The sequence below is a fragment of the Natator depressus genome, chromosome 9 (assembly GCF_965152275.1).
Source record: "Natator depressus isolate rNatDep1 chromosome 9, rNatDep2.hap1, whole genome shotgun sequence".
NCBI lineage: Eukaryota > Metazoa > Chordata > Testudines > Cheloniidae > Natator > Natator depressus.
In genome coordinates, this window is record NC_134242.1 from 88,224,664 (window position 1) to 88,245,728 (window position 21,065).

The window sequence follows — 21,065 nt, forward strand, 5'->3', positions numbered from 1 at the left end:
AATTAATGGATCTTTTGGTACCCGGTTCATCTTCAGCAAGATGCATGGCTGGCCTTTAGAGTAGCCAAACGTGGGATCCTCAATCCCAGAACAGTTCTGCAGTTGCGATCGCTTGAACTGGCAGGCTTTCTTCTCCTCGCTTTCCGCTCCGTCTTGAACAAAGTACTGGCCTGCTGGGCACTCAATGTTCTTTTCCTCTTGAATGTTGTCATCATAAGCTAAGGTGAACCAAGAGCTGCTGGTTAATGCTTTTCGCACTGTCACGATCTATCCAAATATCAAGGCTGCGATTGTCAAAGGCACCAGAGAGAGCTGGAAAATCCCTTCCCAAAAGACAAGGTTTAATACTCAGTTCAGCAGTGTATTTCCAAGTATGGAAACCTCACAGACAGAAGTAGGAACATGGGTTTTTATGGCTTAGTTTGTGCTTCACCTTTTCTTCAGACTACATTCATATTTATTGCAATGGCAACTGAAAGCAAAGGGGCTGGACTTACTGCTCTGCAGTCTACTAAGGAGCAGTCAAGCTCTTCCTAACTGCAGGCTTGTGATGCTGGCAAGCCTTTCCCTGTCCTATTCTCCCATCCTTCTGGGGGTCCCGCGTAGTTTGTTTTCTTGCAGTTTGTTTTGTTGATGGGGGGGCCATCTGCAGGGAGACGAGGCCTGCGCATTGTTAGCAGGATGCCATGGCAGGAGTGAAAAGCAACACTGAAAACTTGGAAGTGAAAGAAAAAGCCGGGAGTAAGAGGAGTGAACGGCCAGGTTCATTTCACTCCGAGGAAGCTGCCGAAGTGCATTGCAGGATGTTGCAGGAGAAATCATTAGAAAGGGGCATTTCCCCTCCCCCCCCCCCCCCCCGGCATTTCCTGACTTGGACATGCTCATTGTCATCTCCTAGAGCCTTTATGACATCAGCTCTTTTGCAAATGTCACTGAGCGATCGACACCAGTTTAGGTTACGTGATGTGTGGGTTGGGCACCACCTCATTCATGTTGCCCAGTGTCTGGAGGGCTTTTTACTGTTATAAAAGGTAACATAAAAGCTACTAGAACAAAGTTATATAAAGACTGTGCTTTCTTTAAAGCTCCAACCAGTTTACCTTGTAGGAAGTCATGCATGCTGTTCACATAAGGCATCCATGTGCTGGGTTCGGAGACATTGAAGGCAATGTTAAATCCATGTAAGTATGGTCTAATCATTACTCCTGGTAAATAAAAAAGACCCTTGTTGTATTAACCAGTCATGGAGATTCTGTTGGCTCAAGTATGTATGTCCAAGGGGTTAATCTGGGTAATTCAGATCAATATTTATTATTTAACATTGCATTATTTTATTATTTACTTATAAGACTACGTTTTAGTCATGGGTATTTTTAGTGAAAGTCACGGACAGGTCACGGGCAGTAAACAAAAATTCATGGTCCGTGACCGGTCCATGACTTTTACTATATGCCCCTGACTAAATGGGGGGCAGCACCACAGGTCCTGGGGGGTCACCACGGGTGCTCGGGGGCAGGGGAGATGCGGCCCAAGGGGGCACCATGGGTGCTTGGGGAGAGGTTGGGGGGGCTGGGGCAGGCTCCCTGTCCCTACCTGGCTCCTGGGAAGCAGCAACCCCAGCTCCTAGCTCCACGTGCTGCCTCCGCTCCACCCCAAGCCCCAGTTCTCCAGCTCCCATTGGCTGGGAGCTGCGGGGGCGGTGTCTGTGGGTGGAGGCAGTGGGTGGAGCTAGGAGCTGAGGGAGGGGAGCTGCTGTCGCCCTTCCGGGGAGCGCCCCCCAGGTAAGCACCGCCCTGCACCCCAAGCTCCAGTCCTGAGACCCCCACACACCCAAACTCCTGCTGCTAGGTGGGGGGGGGGCCCGAAACTGCTCCAGCAGCAGGCGGTGTGCCTGGCCCAGGGGCTGCCTGAGCTGCTCAGCAGCCCCCTGGCCAGCTGCACTGGCCGCTGCAGAAGTCACGGAGGTCACAGAAAGTCACAGAATCTGTGACAAACATGGAGCCTTATTTATTTAGCATTTATATTGTGGTAGCACCTAAGGGCCTGTGATGGGGCATGTGCCCAACACTGGCTCATAAGGGGTTAACAGAGCCCTATGTAGGCTGTGCAGGAGGCAGCCAATTAGAGAGGGCCCTAGAGAGGCTGCAAGGAGCAGCCAATCAGGGCCAGGCAGGTCCATATAAGAAGTTGCTCCCTGGCGCTTGAGGAGGGAAGACTGGCTGCCTTGCAGAAGAAAACTAGCAGACTGGACAGAGCAGTGCTGCTAGCAGCGTCCAGGGGGAGCTAAAGACAGCTCCTGGTCAGCTGCAGGGATTCGCAGGCTGAGGCCCTGGGCAAGGGTGAAGAGGTCCAGGGAAATTAACTAAGGAGTCGGAGGGGACACAGCAAGTGGAGGCCGTCTACTGGGTCCCTGGGCTGGGACTTGGCGTAGTGGGCAAGCCCAGGTCCCCCCCACCCCTCGCCACTGAGGAAGTGGCCAGACAATTGGCTCCAGTTGCCACTGAGGGAAGTGGCTGGACAGTGGACTGCAGTTCCCCCAGAAGGGGGAGAACAGATTGTGACATGGCTGGAGGGCTGTATCATGAAGAGGATGCTGAGGTCCTGGGAGTGATGTGGGCCCTGGAGCAGAAGTGATGGCAGTGAGATACCACCAGAACAGGGCGCACTGGCTAGAAGAGCTAATCCCCGGGACAGCCACCAGGAGGCGCTGCAGTGATGAGTGAATCCCATCGCAGGGCCACAACCAGGTTCTGTCCTATTGTATTAGGTGCGGTAGAAGTATATAAACAATTAGGGTGCTGCCTTGTTAGTTAGCAAACGAATTTAAGCTTCCACCTCATTTTATGGGGAGGGTTTAAGACGAAGGGGCTGATTTTCCTCTCATTAGTTTTACACCAGTGTAACTCCATTGACTCAAGGGGGTGCCTTCTGATTTACCACAGCAAACGTGAGAGGAGAATCAGGCCTTTTGGGACATGCCTGTTCGTGGTCACCATTAGATCTTAGCAAGGCAAGGGGAAAGTGAGGACACCTGGTGTTTCAGATGGAAACAGACAAGCAGGAAAAATATATTTTAAAAAATGATTTAAACAGTGCTTACATTTCATCAAAAAAGAAAAAAAGATGTAAAAAGGCCAAAACATTTTTTTTTGCTTTGGTTTCACCTTTAAGACTTCAGTTTAAAGAGGCATCAGTTAAACTGAATGATCATTCTAATCGCTTGTCATGTGAACGTTAGGTTTATTTTTACGTCTTGAGAGTAAATTAGAATGGATACTTCATGTTAGGGTATTTAAGAGGATTGCATCTTCTTGAGAGATCATTTGACTTGAAGACCTCTAGTATAATGCATGACTCCATTATAACAGCATATATATTCTGTATCATAATTGATTATAATAATCATAGTTACTGGTTGCTGACTGTGGGCTTGACATTGTGCAAACATACAATAAGTGTAAGTACACTTCCTGCCTCCAGAACTTACAATGTAAATTACTAATCATTTTATTGAGCTCCTAGAAATGGATGTGAATCCTCAGCTTCTACCAGGAGAGGCCAGGACTCTGGCCATTGAAACACACTGGGCCAGATCTTCAGCTGGTGCAAATGCATGCAGCGCCACTGCCTTGCTTTACACCAGCCAAGAATCTGGCCCACTGTGGAAAATTAACATTCCGCAAGTTCTCAGGGAAACAACCGCTGTCTCTTTGGCTGCATCCTTCCACGTTAACACATATCACTCCGGCAGGCTCTTCTCGGTGCTCCTTACCTTTGAAAAGGCTGCTCCAGGCATGACAAGAAATGGGTGGTTTTAATCTGGTCTGCGGAATCTCACATTAGATTTCTCCGCTGAGGAAATGGAACGGCAGCTACCTAACTAATGCACTTCCAGGAGCCGCAAAGACAGAACTTCCGTGTAGGTGACTTCCGAGACCGTTCCTACAGTCGTAGGCCAGCATGGGGCTCAGAGGGAAGTCAGGGAATGGCTGAGGGGAAGGGCTTACCTGGCGGCGAGACTCTGTCCCTGTACGTAGGCGTGTAGGGGCTCAGAGCAAGCAGCAACCCGTACATACAAAAGGAGAACATCCCAGCCAGAAACGTGTACAAAATGAGGTAAAAGAATAAGATCAAGCCTGCAAGACACAGAGGACATGTCTCTGTTAGCGCAGTTGCTAGCATTTCCACCCTCACAAAGAGCAGGCCCAATCACCCTTCTTCACATCTGGTATTTGCTAACTCTGACGGGGGTCTTTAATTAGAGAAGTGACTTTCCCCAATCCAAACACCCTCAAACTTTGGGAAAGTTTGGATCAGACTGTACTTCCCAGCCAGCCACTATCTGCAACTGGCCCACACAAACCATGGATCTGAATGCTTCCGGGTGCAGGGAAAGTTCGGATTCTGAGCTATATCCATCTAATTCATGGCCTGGCCCATCACAGTCAGAGATGGGTCTAAACAGGATCTATGTATCCACATTCCTAAACTGGATCAAACTGAACCCAGATCCCACCCACAGCAGCTTCAGACCCTCTCTGAATAGCAACGCTGACGTCATAGACAAGAAGAGGCAATGAATAGCCAGCCTCTAACACATTTTTGATTTCCTTAGGAAAACTCCACAGATAGGAAAATTGCCTCCCTACCCATCCCCACAAATCCCACCATCAGCTGTTCGACATCAGGAACCGAATGGCCAGGGAACAATGCAAATAACATTGACTTGAAATGCAACTGCTCCGAAATACACTTTACACTTAGCTATTTCACAAGCCCAGTGTCCAGAGAACAGTTGGTTTGTTTTTTTTTCCAGGACCAGACTGACGGTTGGGGTTGTCTCAGGAGAATAAAGCCCATGAATAAAAACCAGTGGTTCAGAAAATAAAGTGAAACCATAACACAACCATTTCCCAGGGGAGCCGTGATTCTGCTTGCAGAACAAGCCGTGAGAACACAGATGTGCACTTTCACCTCTGCATTCTCTAGGTGTTTATGTTTGGTGGAATTGTTAGTGATGGGAACTAAGTGAAAAGGCAAATTCAACAGAGGACTGAACAGGAGCTCAGCAGTGAGGCTACAGTGCAGGGGGGCTACAGGGGAGCTCGGGGGGCTACAGGGAAGCTCGGTAGGGGGGCTACAGGGGAGCTGAGGTGGGGAGCTCAGTGAGGGGCCTACAGGGGAGCCGAGGTGGGGGGGGCTACAGGGGAGCTGAGGTTGGGGGAACTTCTGTGGAATCCAGGGCCCTCGTGGAGGAAGCTGTGCTTTAGCTCTGGGTTCTGGGACAGAGAGCAGGCTCCAGCCATGGGGAGACCTGAACAGAATTCCTGGTTTTCTTTCTGGGAGTGCTGCAGAGACAAAGAACTAACCCCCTGGAGAGGACACAGCTGTTCAGCAGCCACCGGTCAAGGTCCCTCTGCGCTGGAGAGGAGTAAAATCACAGAAATCCTGGGTGGGTGGGCCAGGAAGCTGCAGGGGCTGGGGGTGGGAGCGAGGGACAGACGTCTGTGTGGTACCTACTTCATGGCTGCTGAGAGAGGGGCTGATGGGAGCTGTATCATCAGGCAGGAGGGGGCCCAGTGAGTCACCAGGTACCTCAAGATGTCCCCCACAAGCTCTCAGCACAGCCATGCTGGTAGGGAGCCATGGCACCTTCTCATGACCTCCTCTCCAAAGGGGGCAGTGCCAAGGAACACCACAGGCCAGATTCTGCTCTTGGTTACACGGGGCGTATCCAGTCACTCCACCACCGTCAATGGTGTACTCCTGTGAGCCTGATTCTCCTCCCAGTTACCTGGCTGCACGACCCAGGTGACTGCACTGACATCAGTGGAGTGCGTCAGAGCTGAAGCCAAGCAGCTGCCCGCCCTCTCCCTCCCCTCCCCCCACAGGCTCTTCCACAGGAGGGGATGGTTTTAGGCCTACGCTCCCAATTTATCTTGCTGTCCTAACCCTGCCTGGCGCGTCTGATCATGCAGCCATCATGCAATTCCCACGCCGACTTGGCCCATTTGGATCATAGCGCTGCTAGGTTTTTATTATTATTATTATTTATTATTATTCAGTTTTACTTTGGCAAACACTGTGCAGAATAGTACCACAGAACTAGCCTGGGCTCTTGCAAATCCTCGCCATAACGCACAACAGCCAGCAAAGCATCCAGTGCTGCCTGCTGTTCAGGAATGACGAATGCTTATTTAAAAAAAACAGACTCTTTGAAGATCGGCTCATCCGCCTTCATCATCATGTACGCACTGGGAAGCCGTGCTGGCCCTGGAATACTCCCTTCCTTTCAGCTGGTGTTCATGCAGGATATGAAAGCTTCGGCCGATTCCTCATTTAGCATTCATCATGAGGCACCTTCATTTTAAAAGTGTGATGCCTTGTTAGGCGCTCAAATGCCCAGCTCTGGGAAAACCTATTCAGCCTGCTCATGTGAGCAGGAGAATGGGGTGGGTGTAGGTGCGCACACTTGTGTTACCAAAGGTTGTACAGCACCGGGAGGCTGAGGACCAAATAAATGTATTGGTAGAGAAAAGAAATATGGAAATGTCAAGAATAGTTTAAGCATGGCTGGGTTCTAGAACCATTGTTTTTAAGATATTTGGATCATTTATTATATATTCAACCCCCCGAGTGCATTCATGACGGAAAGGGGAGGCAATCCAGCATTGTTAATTAAAGGTTTTGACTGGAGAAGCCAGCATCACTGTTTTGAAAATTTTCAAAAAGTGAGTGTTTGATGCTCCAAGACTCACTGGAGCTTTGAGTTAATTCCCACTGAGACGCAGTAAGAACTTGCAGCTTCAGTCAATGCATCTGTCCCGGCTGGGTATCTACACAGAACTGGCTAAATCCACCCATAAAGCCCTGTCCCAGCACACATGGGACCTGGGTAAAATCAGCTCTAGATGCTTTGAAGACCGTTTCTCCTGTGCTTCAGTTAGTCCACAGTCTGGATGTGGAACACAGAAGAGATTTTTGCTTGATTTTATATCTGCCACAGGAACAACAAAACCAGGTTCCATGCATGGCCAGAACAACACATGTATTATGTGACAACACTGTAATGCCACCCAAATACCTTGAGAGAACCTGCTTCAATACGGAAATAAAACCCCCTCCAAACGCACACCCCTAGCGATCACCTACCACCCCACACTAGAATCCAAATGAGGTATCATTAAACAACTACCACCCACACTTGATGGGGACCACATCCTGAAAGAAATCTTTCCTGAACCCCCTCTTCTGGCCTTCAAATAACCCTCCCAGCCTCTCCAAGTTCATCATCAGAAGCAAGCTCCCCACAGACCAGGACACACCAACGCAAAGCGACACCAGACCCTGCCAGAACAACAGATGCAAAATCTGAAGACATATCTCCACTGTTACAATAATCAACAACCACCCCCTCCACACACACACATACACCTTTCAAGAGCCATGCGTCCTACACATGCCTCTCAGCCACAACGTGTGGTGTACCTCATCCAATGCACTAAATGCCACAATAGCAACTAGGTGGGACAATCACTCCACTCTTGAAGGAACTCATGCAGGAAAATGATAAAAGACAAAAACATCCTATCACCTGTGGTTGAACACTTTTCTCAGCACGATCACTCTATCTGATCTCAAAGAAACCTGCACAACACCTTCAGAAGATGAGCCTGGGAGTTTAAATTCCTAACTTTGCTAGACAAAAAATCATTAACTGAACAAAGACACTGTATTTATAGCTTATTATAGCAATCTATAACCCACCAACCCCCGCCCTCAGCTTCTCTCCTGCCCTCCCCATGACTGGAGAGGTATTAACGGGCCCCTTCACCTTGATTGGTCCCTTAAAAGATGTGTTAACTACATATGCTAAACAATCTGTTCCACATTGTATTTAGCTGTGACACTTCCCAGAGCTCTCTGTAAACTTGAAAGCTTGTCTCTCTCACCAACAGAAGTGGGCCCATAAAAGATATTACCTCACCCACCTTGTCTCTCTAATATCCTGGGACCAACACGGCCACAGCAACACTATAATAACGATAATTGACTAACCACAGACTCTTTGGCACTCCGCTCACTGGCTGGGTAGCTTTTGCAGCTTCTGTAAATCACTCTCTGTTTTCTCTTGCTTCAGCTGACTTCCCACAACAGGTCTCTTGGCTTAGATGAAGCCACTCACTGTGGACTTTGCAGGAGATGCTGAAAACTTGGCAGGAGGAGCAAACAAGTTGCAAGGCTTGTCTGCTCATTACCATTGCCAAATGCTCAGTGCCGCCAAAATGTCTGTCCTTTGCTTCTTGAATGCAGTGCCGGGCATCACATTGTCTGGGTTCATTTTACTACTTTGGAAATTGACGAAGAACATGATTGGCCGTATTCTGCTGGCGTAAAGTCAGAGTTACTTGCTCTGATTTACTCCAGTGCAAAAGTGCTCACAACTTGAGATTCAGGCCCAACCATTTTCATGCTCATGTTTAAGTATAGGAAAACAGCACCACAAACGTCCCTCGCAATCTGAGTGCTCTAAGGATTGAGCATGGGAACGCAGCTGCAGCAGCAATAATTATGGGACTGGATGAGTGGCAGGTGTTCTCAGCCTACCACCTTCCACTGCCTGTTTTTAACCAGTTGCACATGGTTTGCCCAGAGTATAATTTTTAAAGGCCATGGAAAAGGCTGTCAAAACAAAATCCTAGCTTTTGAGCCAGACCCTGCTTCCCTCACTCATGTGAGTGATGTCACTGATTTATTTAGCTACAGCCTCCGCTCATCCAAAGGGATGGGCAGAAAAGTGTTGATCAGGTCTTGACTTTGCATCTGGCTGGCTTTGCTGCTAGAATCTGAGCCCTGGTGTGTAATTCTGATTCACTCTGCTTGGGTTTGAGCCCAGGGCAGGAAGCGGCTTTGGGAGAGTAGAGACTTTGGGAGTCTCCTCTGGCTTCCATCAGCTAAACATCGGCATAATGCCACCAAAGCCAAAGGAGTTGCTCTTCTTTTATGCTCCTGTAAATGTGAGGTGAATCAGGTCCATCCAATCTAGAGATACCTGTCTGGTCTCTCAATGGCACTAATACACCTACCGAAGGACTCCACAGTCTGCATATTGATCTATTCTAATCCAGGGTCACCCTTCCCTGGGACATCTGGACACCGTTTTACACGCTAAGCCACAAAGATGCACAAGGAGCTGATCCAGTCGTTCATGAGAATGACATGCTCATCAGAAAAGCCCTACATGTCCCCTTATTTCACCTAAATTGCGTGCTCTGTCACTGTGAACAGAATGTGCAAATGGCCAGTTAGACCCGTCACTGGCCAGTGGTGCACTTACAAACCCAAGTGGTGTTCAACCATGATCAGGGTGCGTGCCATCTAAGTGTGCAGCCCTCCGCCTCCCTCCGGGGGGAGAAGGGGCGGTGTTCTTAAGCCAGAATGAAGCTACATGGAAGTGCGACAAACGTTACACACACACATCCCCACCCCCATCAGCGCTGATCTGGAGAGGCTAGCCCCAGAGAGAGTGGAGCTCTGGTCTAAATGCATGGTTGCCTAATTCAGTGCAATGGCTCTCCCAGTTACCAGGGGAATCCATGATGTGAATAATGAATTAAAAATTCCTTCCTATCCACTCACCGACGCCACTGGAGATTTATTTCTTGTCTAATTCTTTGTGTTTTTAATGCTAGTATGGGAAATTGCTATTAAAATACAAAGGTCAAACTCTGCTGCCCAGGACCTGTTTAACTGACAGCAGCGATTGGCCTTAAAGCTGCACCAAACTGACTGTGTTGGTCTCAATTTGCCACATGAAAGGAAGGGAGTATGGGGCTGAAACAGAAGCTCAGGCCACAGAGCACGTGCAGGGCCAAATCCTGCTTCAGTTACACCAGTGTAACTCATCCGTACCTGATTCGGATCTCATTTACACTGCCTTTTAGATCAGTGTAACACTGTAACTCTATTAACTTCAACAGCGTTACACTTGACTTACACCAGTGTAAGCTCAGAAGGAGACGCATTGACGTCCCCGGGGATGCATGGGTATTGCAGGGCAGATCTTTGGTTCACTCTAAATAAAATCACTCAGCCTCAGACATCTCCTGCAGTACGTGCGCTCTGTTATGAGTCCTAGATTTACCTTAACCCCACTGTACGGTCACTATGGCTGCAGATTTGTCGCGGCATTTTTTAATCAAAAATCATGGAGCAGTCATGGGAAATTTACTAAAACTGCTGAGCTAGGGGGAATTGGTTTGTAAGTCCTGGGTATGAAAATTCAGCTATGCCTCTTTAACAATAATATACAGAAATCCTTCTTCCGCTGCCTCCTCCTTCTTGCCCTGCCAGGGCGGCACTGACAATCTGTAGCAGCACCCTCTGCTCCGCCACTGCAAAAATCCCAGCCCACTGAGGAGGGCTTGCGGCGTCTCTCAATCACGTTTTGCCTGGCCACCCTGCACCCACGGTGACAAAGGGCAGCCAGGCCAAACCTGAGTGGCACTGCAACCCCGGGCACCAGGCCACAACATCCAGTGGAGAGTTGGGCCCAGTCCCATGGGATAGGAGCCGCCATTGTGGGGTGAATCGGAGCAGGGTGGGCCTGCTCTCCAACTCCCCTCCCACTGGAGGTCTCCCCTCTGCACCGGGCCTGCAATTCACTTAGAACCTTCCTGCCACCCGCGGGTGGGTCATGACCCACCATTTGGGAAATTCTGCTTTATTAAAACCCCAGACACACAGAAAAGTCACGGACCAGCAGAAAATCACAATATCTGTGACATTTTTACCACCATGGCAAACGTGCAGCCGTAATGTCAGCATAATATGTCTACCACAGGAGTAAAAACAGGGGTAGCTTCCCCATGGCTGTATGTTCTACGGGCACATTCACGGCTAGCATTTTACAGTTCTTTACTGAGCCACCTGTTAGATATATGTGTATGGGTCCAGGATTTAGATTACATGTGCTCTGCTATGCCATAGCAGGGAAATTCACAGTCAAGGAAGAAAGAAAGAAAGAAAGAAAGAAAGAAAGAAAGAAAGAAAGAAAGAAAGAAAGAAAGAAAGAAAGAAAGAAAGAAAGAAAGAAATTCAGCCATTTAACCTACCCCAGCTCTGAGCTGTTCTTCCCATACATTCTTTCTTCTCTGAATTCCACAAGAAAGTTTTCATTTCTTGAATTACATCTGCCAAAGTTTTCTTCCCCATCTTTTCCTTGCACTTTTCCCGCTCGTCTTCAGAGTGCTGTGCTCTCTCTTCATCCTTGTTTTTCTGGAATAGTTACAGAACGCAATCCCCCCCCCACCCCACCCCCCACAAAATGAGTATCTCATTGGCCAAAAATAAACGCAAGACTACTTAATATCTGGAGATGTTTCAAATTTCCATTTCCTATCCCCATCATCACGCCTGGGTCTTGGAGAGGCATTTCTTTGGCTGTAGTGGTTTATAATCATTTAGATCCCAGTATTCAGTTTCCCAGGGCAAATATGGCTCTGCGGTCACACTGGACACTAGCCTCTCATCCTGATTCTCCCCTTTGTTCACAGTGAGTCTTCATTTCTAACCCATGTGAACACGATGAAAAGACGCACAATTCCTACATCTCTCATATGCACCTCGGAGGTGAGTAAATCCTTTCCTGGGTTGTGATACGCATCATGAGGTGATGCTGTTAAACAAAGTCTTCCAACTTCTTTTTCTTAGCATGCTAGTAGAGGGGACTGTTGGCCCCTTACTTAGTGGGGTTTTTTGGTTGGCCACCTCCCACTACCAAAAGAAAGGAAAAGGGCCAATGAGAAATCAGGAGCCTGAGATTGACAGTCCTCAGGGGGAATGGGGAGAGGCCAATGCGCCAGCTCAGCCTGATTGACAGGGCAGGCAGGTTAATGAGGGAGTCAGGAGGCCAGGGGGTCCAGTCCTCCATGTGGCAGCTGCCTGGGCCGGAGCGGGGTCGAGCAAGGAGAGAGCAGGGGCCTGAGCCGAGCCGAGGAGCTGGGCTGCGCCGGCCAGGGCCAGAGGAGCCAGAGGAGCAGCCCAGGGAGCTGGAGGCAGAGCAGCAGCAGCAGTGCTGAGGCAGAGTGGTGGAGCTGGGGCTGGAGCAGTCCGGAGCCGGGTGCCATGAGCAGCTGGGGAGAGCGAGGGAGACCCTGGGCAGCAGGCCCAGTGCAGGGAGACGCAACCAGGCAAGAGGCCCTGCAGGTCAGACTTGGTGGGGGGGGATCATAACCCTGACAGGGGGGCTGATGCTGGGAAGAAGGGTCCTGCCTCCTAGAGCCTGAAGGTGTGTGGCCACTGCTAGAGCACGTGTCCGACCCGCAGCATCCCTGCAGCACAGCCAGGGCTTGGGAAGGTGGCCTGGGCCGTGTGAGGAACAGACAGTGAACTGCTCTGGCATTCCGGAGACAGCTGTTTCCCCGTGCCCACAGAGCGGGGTTATGTGTTTTCCTTTAACCTGTCCCATTTTTTCCTGTTTTTTTTAATTGGTTGCTCTTTTAATAAATTGTATTTGCCTTGAACTATATGCAATGAACAGTGGATCAGAGAAGCGTCCAGAGTGGAGATAGCACCCCGGAGTGGGGACACCCTAGCCCCTGTCCTAAGTGACCACAACAGAGTGGGGGTCGAGCCCCCCTGAAATCCTGGGCCCAGCCTTGTCGGGGTTATACAGGAGAGAGGAAGGGAAGGTCAGGCAGGTCTCTGGGTGAAAGGAGTGGGAGTGAGAACGCAGATTCTTTTGCTAGCCAATTCCACTGGGGTAGTGTATAAGCCAGGAATGTTCCCCACAACAGTGGGACCATACCCCCACTTACACTAGATTGAAGAGCCCATTATTAAACATTTGTTCCTCAGGTAGATATTTACAGATTGCAAATCACCCCATAATCTTCTCTTTGTTAAGCTAAATTGAGCTCTTTGAGTCTATCACTTTGGGCACATCTACATTGCAATAAAAACCCCACGGCACCAAGTCTCAGAGCCCAGGTCAGTTGACTCAAGCTCCCAGGGAATGAAATCAACATCCTCTGCTGGGGAGCCATGGCCACCATTTTTACAGTATCTGGTTCTCTGTCCCGATCTGCACAATTTGTATATGCAGGTGAGGCAAAGGGCGTGAAAAGCAGTCACAGCTTGCCACTGTGGGCTGTCCAGATCTAGAGGAGTCCCCAGTGGACATGGACCCAGCATAACCAGCTCCTAGGCCTGTCACTGGGCAGCCAGCCCCAGTACAGTGGTGTATCAGGGCAGGGAGAGGAACTGGCCAAAGCATACTGCATGCTGCCAATCCCCAGCTGGCAGATGGTCCCTTGGGGATGATTACCTGTTGGTGGAGTTTAGAACAGTCCCCAGGCTGATCTAAATTCCCCCAGAGCTAGGCTGATACAGATCCAACTAGAAAGCCAAGGGATCAGAACTGCAGCAGAGAATTAGAACAATAGAGTGTATTAATGGTCTAAGCACAGATGCCCTAATTCTGGGCTGTGTCCTGGCCCCTTTCACCACTGACAGCATATAAGGGCTGGTTTCAGAGTAGCAGCCGTGTTAGTCTGTATCCACAAAAAGAAAAGGAGGACTTGTGGCACCTTAGAGACTAACAAATGTATTTGAGCATAAGCTTTTGTGAGCTACAGCTCACTTCACGAAAGCTTATGCTCAAATACATTTGTTAGTCTCTAAAGTGCCACAAGTCCTCCTTTTCTTTTTGCATGTAAGGGCTGTAAACCAGCCAGATTTTCCCACCAGGAAACACCTCAAGGGTGTGGGGTAGCATAGGGCATGCCCCTGGGATAGCATAGGTGCAGGGGCATGCCAGGGCTGTGTTGGGCTAGGGAGGAGGGTGTTCTGAATATTCTGGAAGGCCAGCAGGTCCTATAGGGATTGTTTCACCAGGGCATATATTAGGGCATCCCCTGGGGCTGCTTTCATGTATGCTGGGGGCCAGACTTCCCCATGGCATCCCCAGACCCTGGCGGTGCAATGGTGTCCAGAAGATATCCTGCTCTCTTCCAGCATGCTATGATAGAATCCGCTTGGCCGAAGCTCAGAATGCAGGTTCCCATCTCACCGTAGTGCTGCAGGCCTGTTGTTTCTCGGAAGTGACATAATGCATTCCCTCAGAGAACTAGATACATGCTTAGGTTAAATTGACAGCACCCCACACACCCCAGCAGACAGAGACTTGCCCAGGGAGCTCTATCAGGACAACTGATCCATCCAAACCGTGTTGCCCTGAGAGAGGCTGCCAGTCACTTACATAACCCCTTTGGTCTCTCTTAGGACAGTTTGTATTTTGATATATCGTGTGTGTCTAGGTTACCTTATGTAAGAGAATCTCAGATGAGTCCATCCTGTTAAGACCAGTACTTTGCTGTGTGAACCCACAGAGATTCAGCATGGAATATGGCTTATGTGGATCAGTCCAGGTATTCCCATTTATGTATCCAACTCCCAGCTGCTGGGGCATTCTGGCTCCCCACTCCCTGTTAATTGCTCCTGCCAGGGAGCAATTGTATAAGACAAACATCTGTGGTGCATTAGAACTGGGACATTCAGGGCTAGATTCTCAACTCAGTGACACCAGTGTACATCTGGACCTTAGTAGAGCTGGAGTGATATCCTGGTCCTATCGACATTAAGAAGAGTTTTCCCATTCATTTCAATGGCCCTTACTCCAGATTGACTCTGGTGCAGCTCAGCTCAGAATCTGCCTTTCTGTGTCTCCTTAAAACCCCACTTTTGAAGCAGCGTTGGAAGAAGTGATGGTCAAACAGAAGTGGACCCAAGCCAGAGGTAGCACTCATTGTCCTAAATGAAATCATTTTGGTTCACTCAGGCTGAGAATCTCTTGTGCCCCAAACTCTGGGAGCACTTGACTTGTTTCCCTGGTCTGTTCTCTCTCCTCCCCATCCCGGCACATTGGCTCTCCACTGAAAAGGGCTAACCCCATCCCAGTTGCAGCAGGAAAAGCTTGGCTTGTTTGCATTTTTCAGTCCTATTTGCCCATGTGGCTCGCCTCCCCCACTCCCCTTCCTGCAGGAGGTCATTATAGATCAACGGTGAGTGCTCGCACTCTGCACTAGGGAACAGGAGCAAGAGCAATCCCTAAGGCAAAGTCACTATATTTATCACCCTCAGACGTGAAATGGGATCCCCCTTCTGCAACCCCCACTTCCTCATTTCTATAAAGGGCAGTTTGCAGTCCCCAAAAGACTCACCGGCTTCTGGTGGTAAATCTTACGCTGGCCTTCTGCACCTCCGGAGGTGGCATTCATTTCCATGGCTTTGTGTAAAATGGAGAGAAATAGAACAATTAGTATCGTAAAAAGCCACGTCTGGGGTTAACGGTACAAGCTATCCGTACAGTACGTGCCACCCCAGTACAGTGAGCACGCGCCCATCACTTATTCCAACTAACCAACAAGGGGAAGGCTCACAGAAAGCTGGCTCAGCCCTTAAATTAAATGTAAACGATTGAGAGACCTCCGCTTATTCTTGTGAGCAGGCGCAAGCAGGGCCAGCTGGCACCTGTGGCTTTCTTGACCTTGCAAAGAAGACTTGGATGTTAGAGAAGGGATCAAAAAATAACTCTCTTTTGCATGCAACAGGATCCTGGACAACACTTAAGGTTCTCTCCCACCTAAAGCCATTTGCACTTACAACACAGTCAACTGCACGGGAATCGCCAATAAGATAACCACTTAGGAAGCAAGTCACCGTCCCCTGGGTCTTTGGAGACTAGGAATCGCTTGATGAACAAATGGGAAGGCTGTGACTTAGTGGCTGAACAGATATGTCAATGTGTGCTTGTCAGTCATGGTGAACCCTGGGTGACTGCTTGCAAAGTCTCTTCAGGGGCTGGGGGAATCTATATTTATCACTTTGAATCAAGACGGGCTGCAGCTAGAACTCTGCAGTGTCAGTTTCCCAGACATATATAACTCAAGAGTCAGTCCTGACCAGCTACAGAAAATCGGAAGAAACAGCCAAGAATGCCAGGCAGCCCCGCTGGGTTTCTAATTATGTCATGTTTCAGAGTAACAGCCGTGTTAGTCTGTATTTGCAAAAAGAAAAGGAGTACTTGTGGCAACTTAGAGACTAACCAATTTATTTGAGCATAAGCTTTCGTGAGCTACAGCTCACTTCATCGGATGCATACTGTGGAAAATACAGAAGATGTTTTTATACACACAAACCATGAAAAAATGGGTGATTATCACTACAAAAGGTTTTCTTTCCCCCACCCCACTCTCCTGCTCCTAATAGCTTATGTAAAGTGATCACTCTCCTTACAATGTGTATGATAATCAAGGTGGCCCATTTCCAGCACAAATTCAGGTTTTCCCCCCCACAGGCTCGATGGATGAGCATGTTACTTTCACGGCTTCGTGAATTACGGGCATGACCAGGGCTGTCCTTAGGCATACGCAGCAAGTGCAGCTGCCTAGGGCACCACAGAATTTGGGGAATCAAATTGCCCCAAATGTCATGGTGCCCTAGGCAGCTGCGTGCTGCATACATGGCAGCACCAGCCCCGGCGACCAGCCCTATCCCTCGGCTGGCCCCCCCCCGGGGGCTGCGCCCAATGCAAGGGGCAGGGCCGTCCGTAGGGGGATGTGGGGCTCCGGACAACTCCCGATGCCCGGCCTCTTACCCTTCCCCCCTGCTTCGCCCCCGGCCTGCCCCCATTCCAGCTCTTCCCCCAGCGACCCCACACTCACTGGCAGCGGCGGGAAGCGGAGCAGCCCGGCCCCAGCCCGCTCCACCCCGCCAGCTCCCAGCCGCGGCGCTCCGCTTCCCGCCGCCGGTGAGTGCGGGGAGGCTGGGGAAAGGACGCCCCCCGCGCTCACCGGCGGCGGGAAGCTGAGCGCCGCGGCTGGGAGCTGGCGGGGTGGAGCGGGCTGGGGCCGGGCTGCTCCGCTTCCGCCGCTGCCGGGGTGGGGGGGGAGGAAGATTCCTTCCCCCAAGCTCCCTCCCCCAAGCGACACGGCTGGGGCCGGGGCGAGGGAAGCGGATCGGGCTGCTCCCAGCCCCCTCCCAATCCCCCGGGCCACTCTGGGCCTGTTGGGCCCCCAAAAGTCCCCCCCCCAGCTCCTGCCTTCCAGACTCTGTGGGGGGGGATGCTTGGGGCCCCACGCAGCCCCCCATGGGGGGGCTGCGTAGGGCACCCAAATGACTAGGGATGGCCCGGGGCATGGCACGCTGCTCCACCTGAACGAGGCTGTTTGCAGCCATGAAAATCATCACTTCCAGGGGAATCAGCACTAACCAAGAATGGTGCACATTGGGCCAAATTCATTGGTTGTTTAAGCAGTGTTGTATATTACCCCTGGGGATACCTGGGATGGAAAATGGGGTGGGAGTGTGTGTCAGTGGCAAAGGATTGTAATTTGCACTATTTGGTGTTCTGGGTGTGTGAACTGGCACACCTGGGGATGGATTCTGCTCTTGGGTACACACTGATGTAAATGTGGAGTGACTCCATTGTCAGGTAGGTTTACACTGGTATAAGAGATCAAAATTTGCCCTAACGGGGCAGCTCTCAGGAGATTTTGCCCCAAAAGGCTTCCTATGCACCAGGATGCCCATTTTGCACCCAGTTGGTGTCTAATGCTCCCTGCAGTGTGCTGGCCCTGCTCCGCAGGCTGGTGTAGATGAGAGGAGCCATGGCTCCACCCTTCCCCAATTAGCCACCTGCTTTCCCAGGGTTTGGGACAGTGATCAGCCCCCAGAGTAGCTGAGCCAGGGGCACTCCCAACCTGGCTCTGTGAATTCTCGATAGGGTGACCAGATGTCTCAATTTTATAGGGACAGTCCCAATATTTGGGTCTTTGTCTTATATAGGTGCCTATGACCCCCCACTCCCTGTCCCGATTTTTCACACTTGCTATCTGATCACCCTAATTCTCGATGATCTCTATCCAGTTGACTCTTAGCAATAGTGGCACGTTTCTTCCTGTGCCGGCTGCATGTCTCTGCGGGAGAAAGCCCCAACTCGTTTCATGTCAGGGGAACTATTTCTTACCCAGGGCTTTAGGTGAAGCCTTTGAGGCAAATCCACTGACCGATCCAGCCTGTCACTGCTCTCTAGAATGTTATCTATGTCGAGACTCTATGGGCCATGCAATCCCACTCAAGCCAATGGGATCCCAGGACACTGGGGAAGGGGAAAACATTCTGACTTATTTCTAGCACTTTCTGTGGGCATGAGGAAACTACAAGTATTGCCCAAGGCCTTGGCAATGAGCATCCAGCGGTGAAGGAACACGGATTCCAGGTGCCACCTGGTAGCAGAGTACATGGGCTCAGAATGCAGTGTTTGGAAGGGGACCTGGCTTTAGAACTGAGAGGTTGGAGCTCTTTGGCTCTGGGGTTTTGGTTCGGTCCCTTAGATAAGGAAGGGCCATCTACAGAATTCGGATCCAGGGCAGGGGTTTTGAACACAAAGGAATTCAGGGGTGTGGGCATGTGGGGAACCAGTTCATCTCCATCTCTTATTAATGAGACACTTTCCCCTCTTCTGGATATATTCTTTGGCTTTTCATTACAGCTAGAACCTCCAACACTCTCCAGCCCAGCCTGACTCCTCACAGGCAGCAATGGGGCTGCTCTGTGCTTCAGAGTCAGGCTTTGCATGGCTTGGTTTTCAGCCTTCCGGCGGGCGCAGCAAACAGCTATCAGTCTGCTCTGAACAGCCCATCCCTTGATCTGAGAACAGGGAGGTGGTACATATAAAAATTGCTGAAGGGGAAAATGATGTTGCCCAGCTGATAGCCTCTGAAGCTCGCTACCACAGAAAGCCTCTGGGCCATGTTCTGCCCTGGTGTAATCATCAACTTCAAGAGAGTTGCATTTGCTTACATGCTGCTGAATATGGCCTGCTCTGGCTGTGGGTGAATTTTCAACATGTTTGAGGGCCTGGCTCACAATCTCTTATGTCCATTCTACACTGGTTTGGCTCAGGCCTTCAGCTGGTGTCTAGGGCTGTGGCTACACTGCCTTCGGTGGTGCCACCTTGATTTACACCAGTTGAGGATCTGGCCCTTTGCCATCAGTAGAGTTGATCCAGACTTACACTGGTGTAAGTGGGAGAAGAAGCAAACCTTGTGTCTGAAAAATGTAATTATTGTTCTGGCCTGTATCTGTGCAAGCTCAGATAAGGGTCACTGTTTAGAGTGGAAGCATTCTGGGGCTGGGACTGTCTGTTCTGTGTTTGTACGGCGCCTTGCATAGTGGGGTCATGGTCCATGATTGGGGTTTCTAGCTGCTACTACAGTATAACTAACAATAAATAATAATAATTTGATCTCATTCTTGGGGCACCAACCGGCCTGCATAAATGTCTCAGTGTGGTATGTAGGAGAGGAGGGACACTCTGCGGTCTCAGGTTCTGACCCTTATCAGAGGCCGGGAAGCAGGGTGTTGTTTCAAAGTTCTGAGAAGCTGATGTGACAAAGCCTTTTGTTCTGATCTGCTTTTGTAATTGTCTCTGGGGAGGTGTTTTGCCAATGACATGTGCGCGTGGATCTGGTTATTTTCCTTTATCATTCTGCATTAAATAATCTCGCTCTGATGTGGGATGGACAGAAGGAGGAAGAGGAAGAAAATATTTTGTCTGATGTCTGCACAGAGACAAATACAGCCCCTCCCTGGTGATGCTGGGTGACTTTCATGCCAATTGCTCCTGTTCATTTTCCATTCTCAGGCTGCTGTTTCAGCAAAACCCAGCCAATACTCGCAGCTGAAACATTACATATTTTCAATGCATCCGAGAGAAGAGAGCCCAGCTCAGGGTTAAATAAACATCTCCTGGGTGCAGACAGACAGCTAGGAGGGAATGCAACATCCTCTTGGGGTTGCAGGAGACGAGTGGCTGTTCTGAGAAAGGAAGGCAGGGTCTTTCTGGTCCAAAACACTATGGCAATGGCAGGTCCAGGCCCTCCACTTGAACAAGTGCCTCGGGCTTCCCTTAAATACTTTCTGGGCATCCTTCTCCGGCGAGAAATAAAGTTATAGATAACCACTGGCAATTGCTGAGTAGCCTGCAGCTCAAACTCCTGGGGGCTGGTTTCCAGCCACAGTGAGCACCCACTGAAGTTAATAGCACCTGGGGGTGCTCAGCACCTCTGGAAACGGGTCCCAAAAGTCAAGCACAAGGCTTTCTGGTTCAGTGTGCGTTCTCAGTGAATTCCGTGAACCTTGGGAAGGATCCTGCAAAATCCTCAATGCTTCTGAAATACTGAGTTCCCCGCTGCTGTGCACAAACCAAGCAGGGCTTCTGCTAGTCACCAGGAGCCTAGAGTCTGAACTCCTATGGCCCTCAGGGAGGGATTTTCCCAAGAGATTATTGCTGAATCAGGCCCCTGGCGGTGGCCGTAGCCCTATATGTCCTGTGCAGACACACAGGTCCCTTCTACTTCCCTGGACATCCAGTCTGCCTGCTAAAGCACCATCCCCAATCCTCCATCTCTGGCCCCAGCTTCCCTACAGAGAGTGAATTTCCCAACCGCCTCCTCCATTCTGTGCTTGGAAAGTTGCCCTTTGGCTCCCCCTCCTGGCTTTCCCAGTCTAAATGTGTGTGTGTGGGAGGGGGCGGGTAATGGAGCTGGGCTGTGGGGGGGAGCAAGGGGGCAGTGTCAGATAAGTCAGCAGGGGCAGGGGCTGTGATGAGGGGCAGGATGGGGCCTCCCTCCCATGTGTTACTTTGCACTGGGACCCACAAACCCTGGGGCCAGCCCTGCTCTTACATTGGCTGTTTAGGAGAAGCACAAAAACTCACCATGTATGAGGCACAAGGGGCCCTTGTTTTACCCATTTCTGACCCTGCATTCCCTGTTGTCCCTGTGTCCATTCTGTTACATCCAGCCTGGCCCTTCGCTAGTATCAGTGTGGGTGGGGCCGAGCCATCCTCCCTGCGGTTACGGGTGGGTGACTGTGCTGAGACTTTGATCCAGTTCATCTGAGTGGAACAGTTCCCCTCACCAGAAGGTTGGCGTGTGTTAATGTTCATTGGCAGACTCTGACCTTTGCATCTGAGAGCAGCATTTTGTAACTTTTCGAGC

General features: G+C 50.2%; 1 protein-coding gene across 5 annotated transcripts in view; it reads right to left on the bottom strand.

Annotated features, from left to right (window-relative positions):
- Window positions 1–20,844, bottom strand: part of ATP1B4 (ATPase Na+/K+ transporting family member beta 4) — a 28,030-nt gene extending 7,186 nt beyond the window's left edge. The window contains exons 1-6 of one of the 5 annotated variants that reach the window (XM_074962547.1): window positions 15,222–15,286; window positions 14,324–14,499; window positions 11,115–11,277; window positions 4,008–4,136; window positions 1,101–1,205; window positions 22–218 (exon numbers count right to left, since the gene is read on the bottom strand). In XM_074962547.1, the coding sequence (XP_074818648.1) occupies window positions 22–218; window positions 1,101–1,205; window positions 4,008–4,136; window positions 11,115–11,277; window positions 14,324–14,470 (741 nt within the window). In that variant the 5' untranslated portion in view covers window positions 14,471–14,499; window positions 15,222–15,286. Of the gene's footprint in view, window positions 1–21; window positions 219–1,100; window positions 1,206–4,007; window positions 4,137–11,114; window positions 11,278–14,323; window positions 14,500–15,221; window positions 15,287–15,486; window positions 15,630–15,663; window positions 15,741–16,724; window positions 16,791–20,782 lie in introns of those variants that run through there. The other 4 variants (XM_074962551.1, XM_074962550.1, XM_074962549.1 and 1 more) reach the window with 4 other exon arrangements.
- Between the last annotated feature and the right edge of the window lie 221 nt (window positions 20,845–21,065).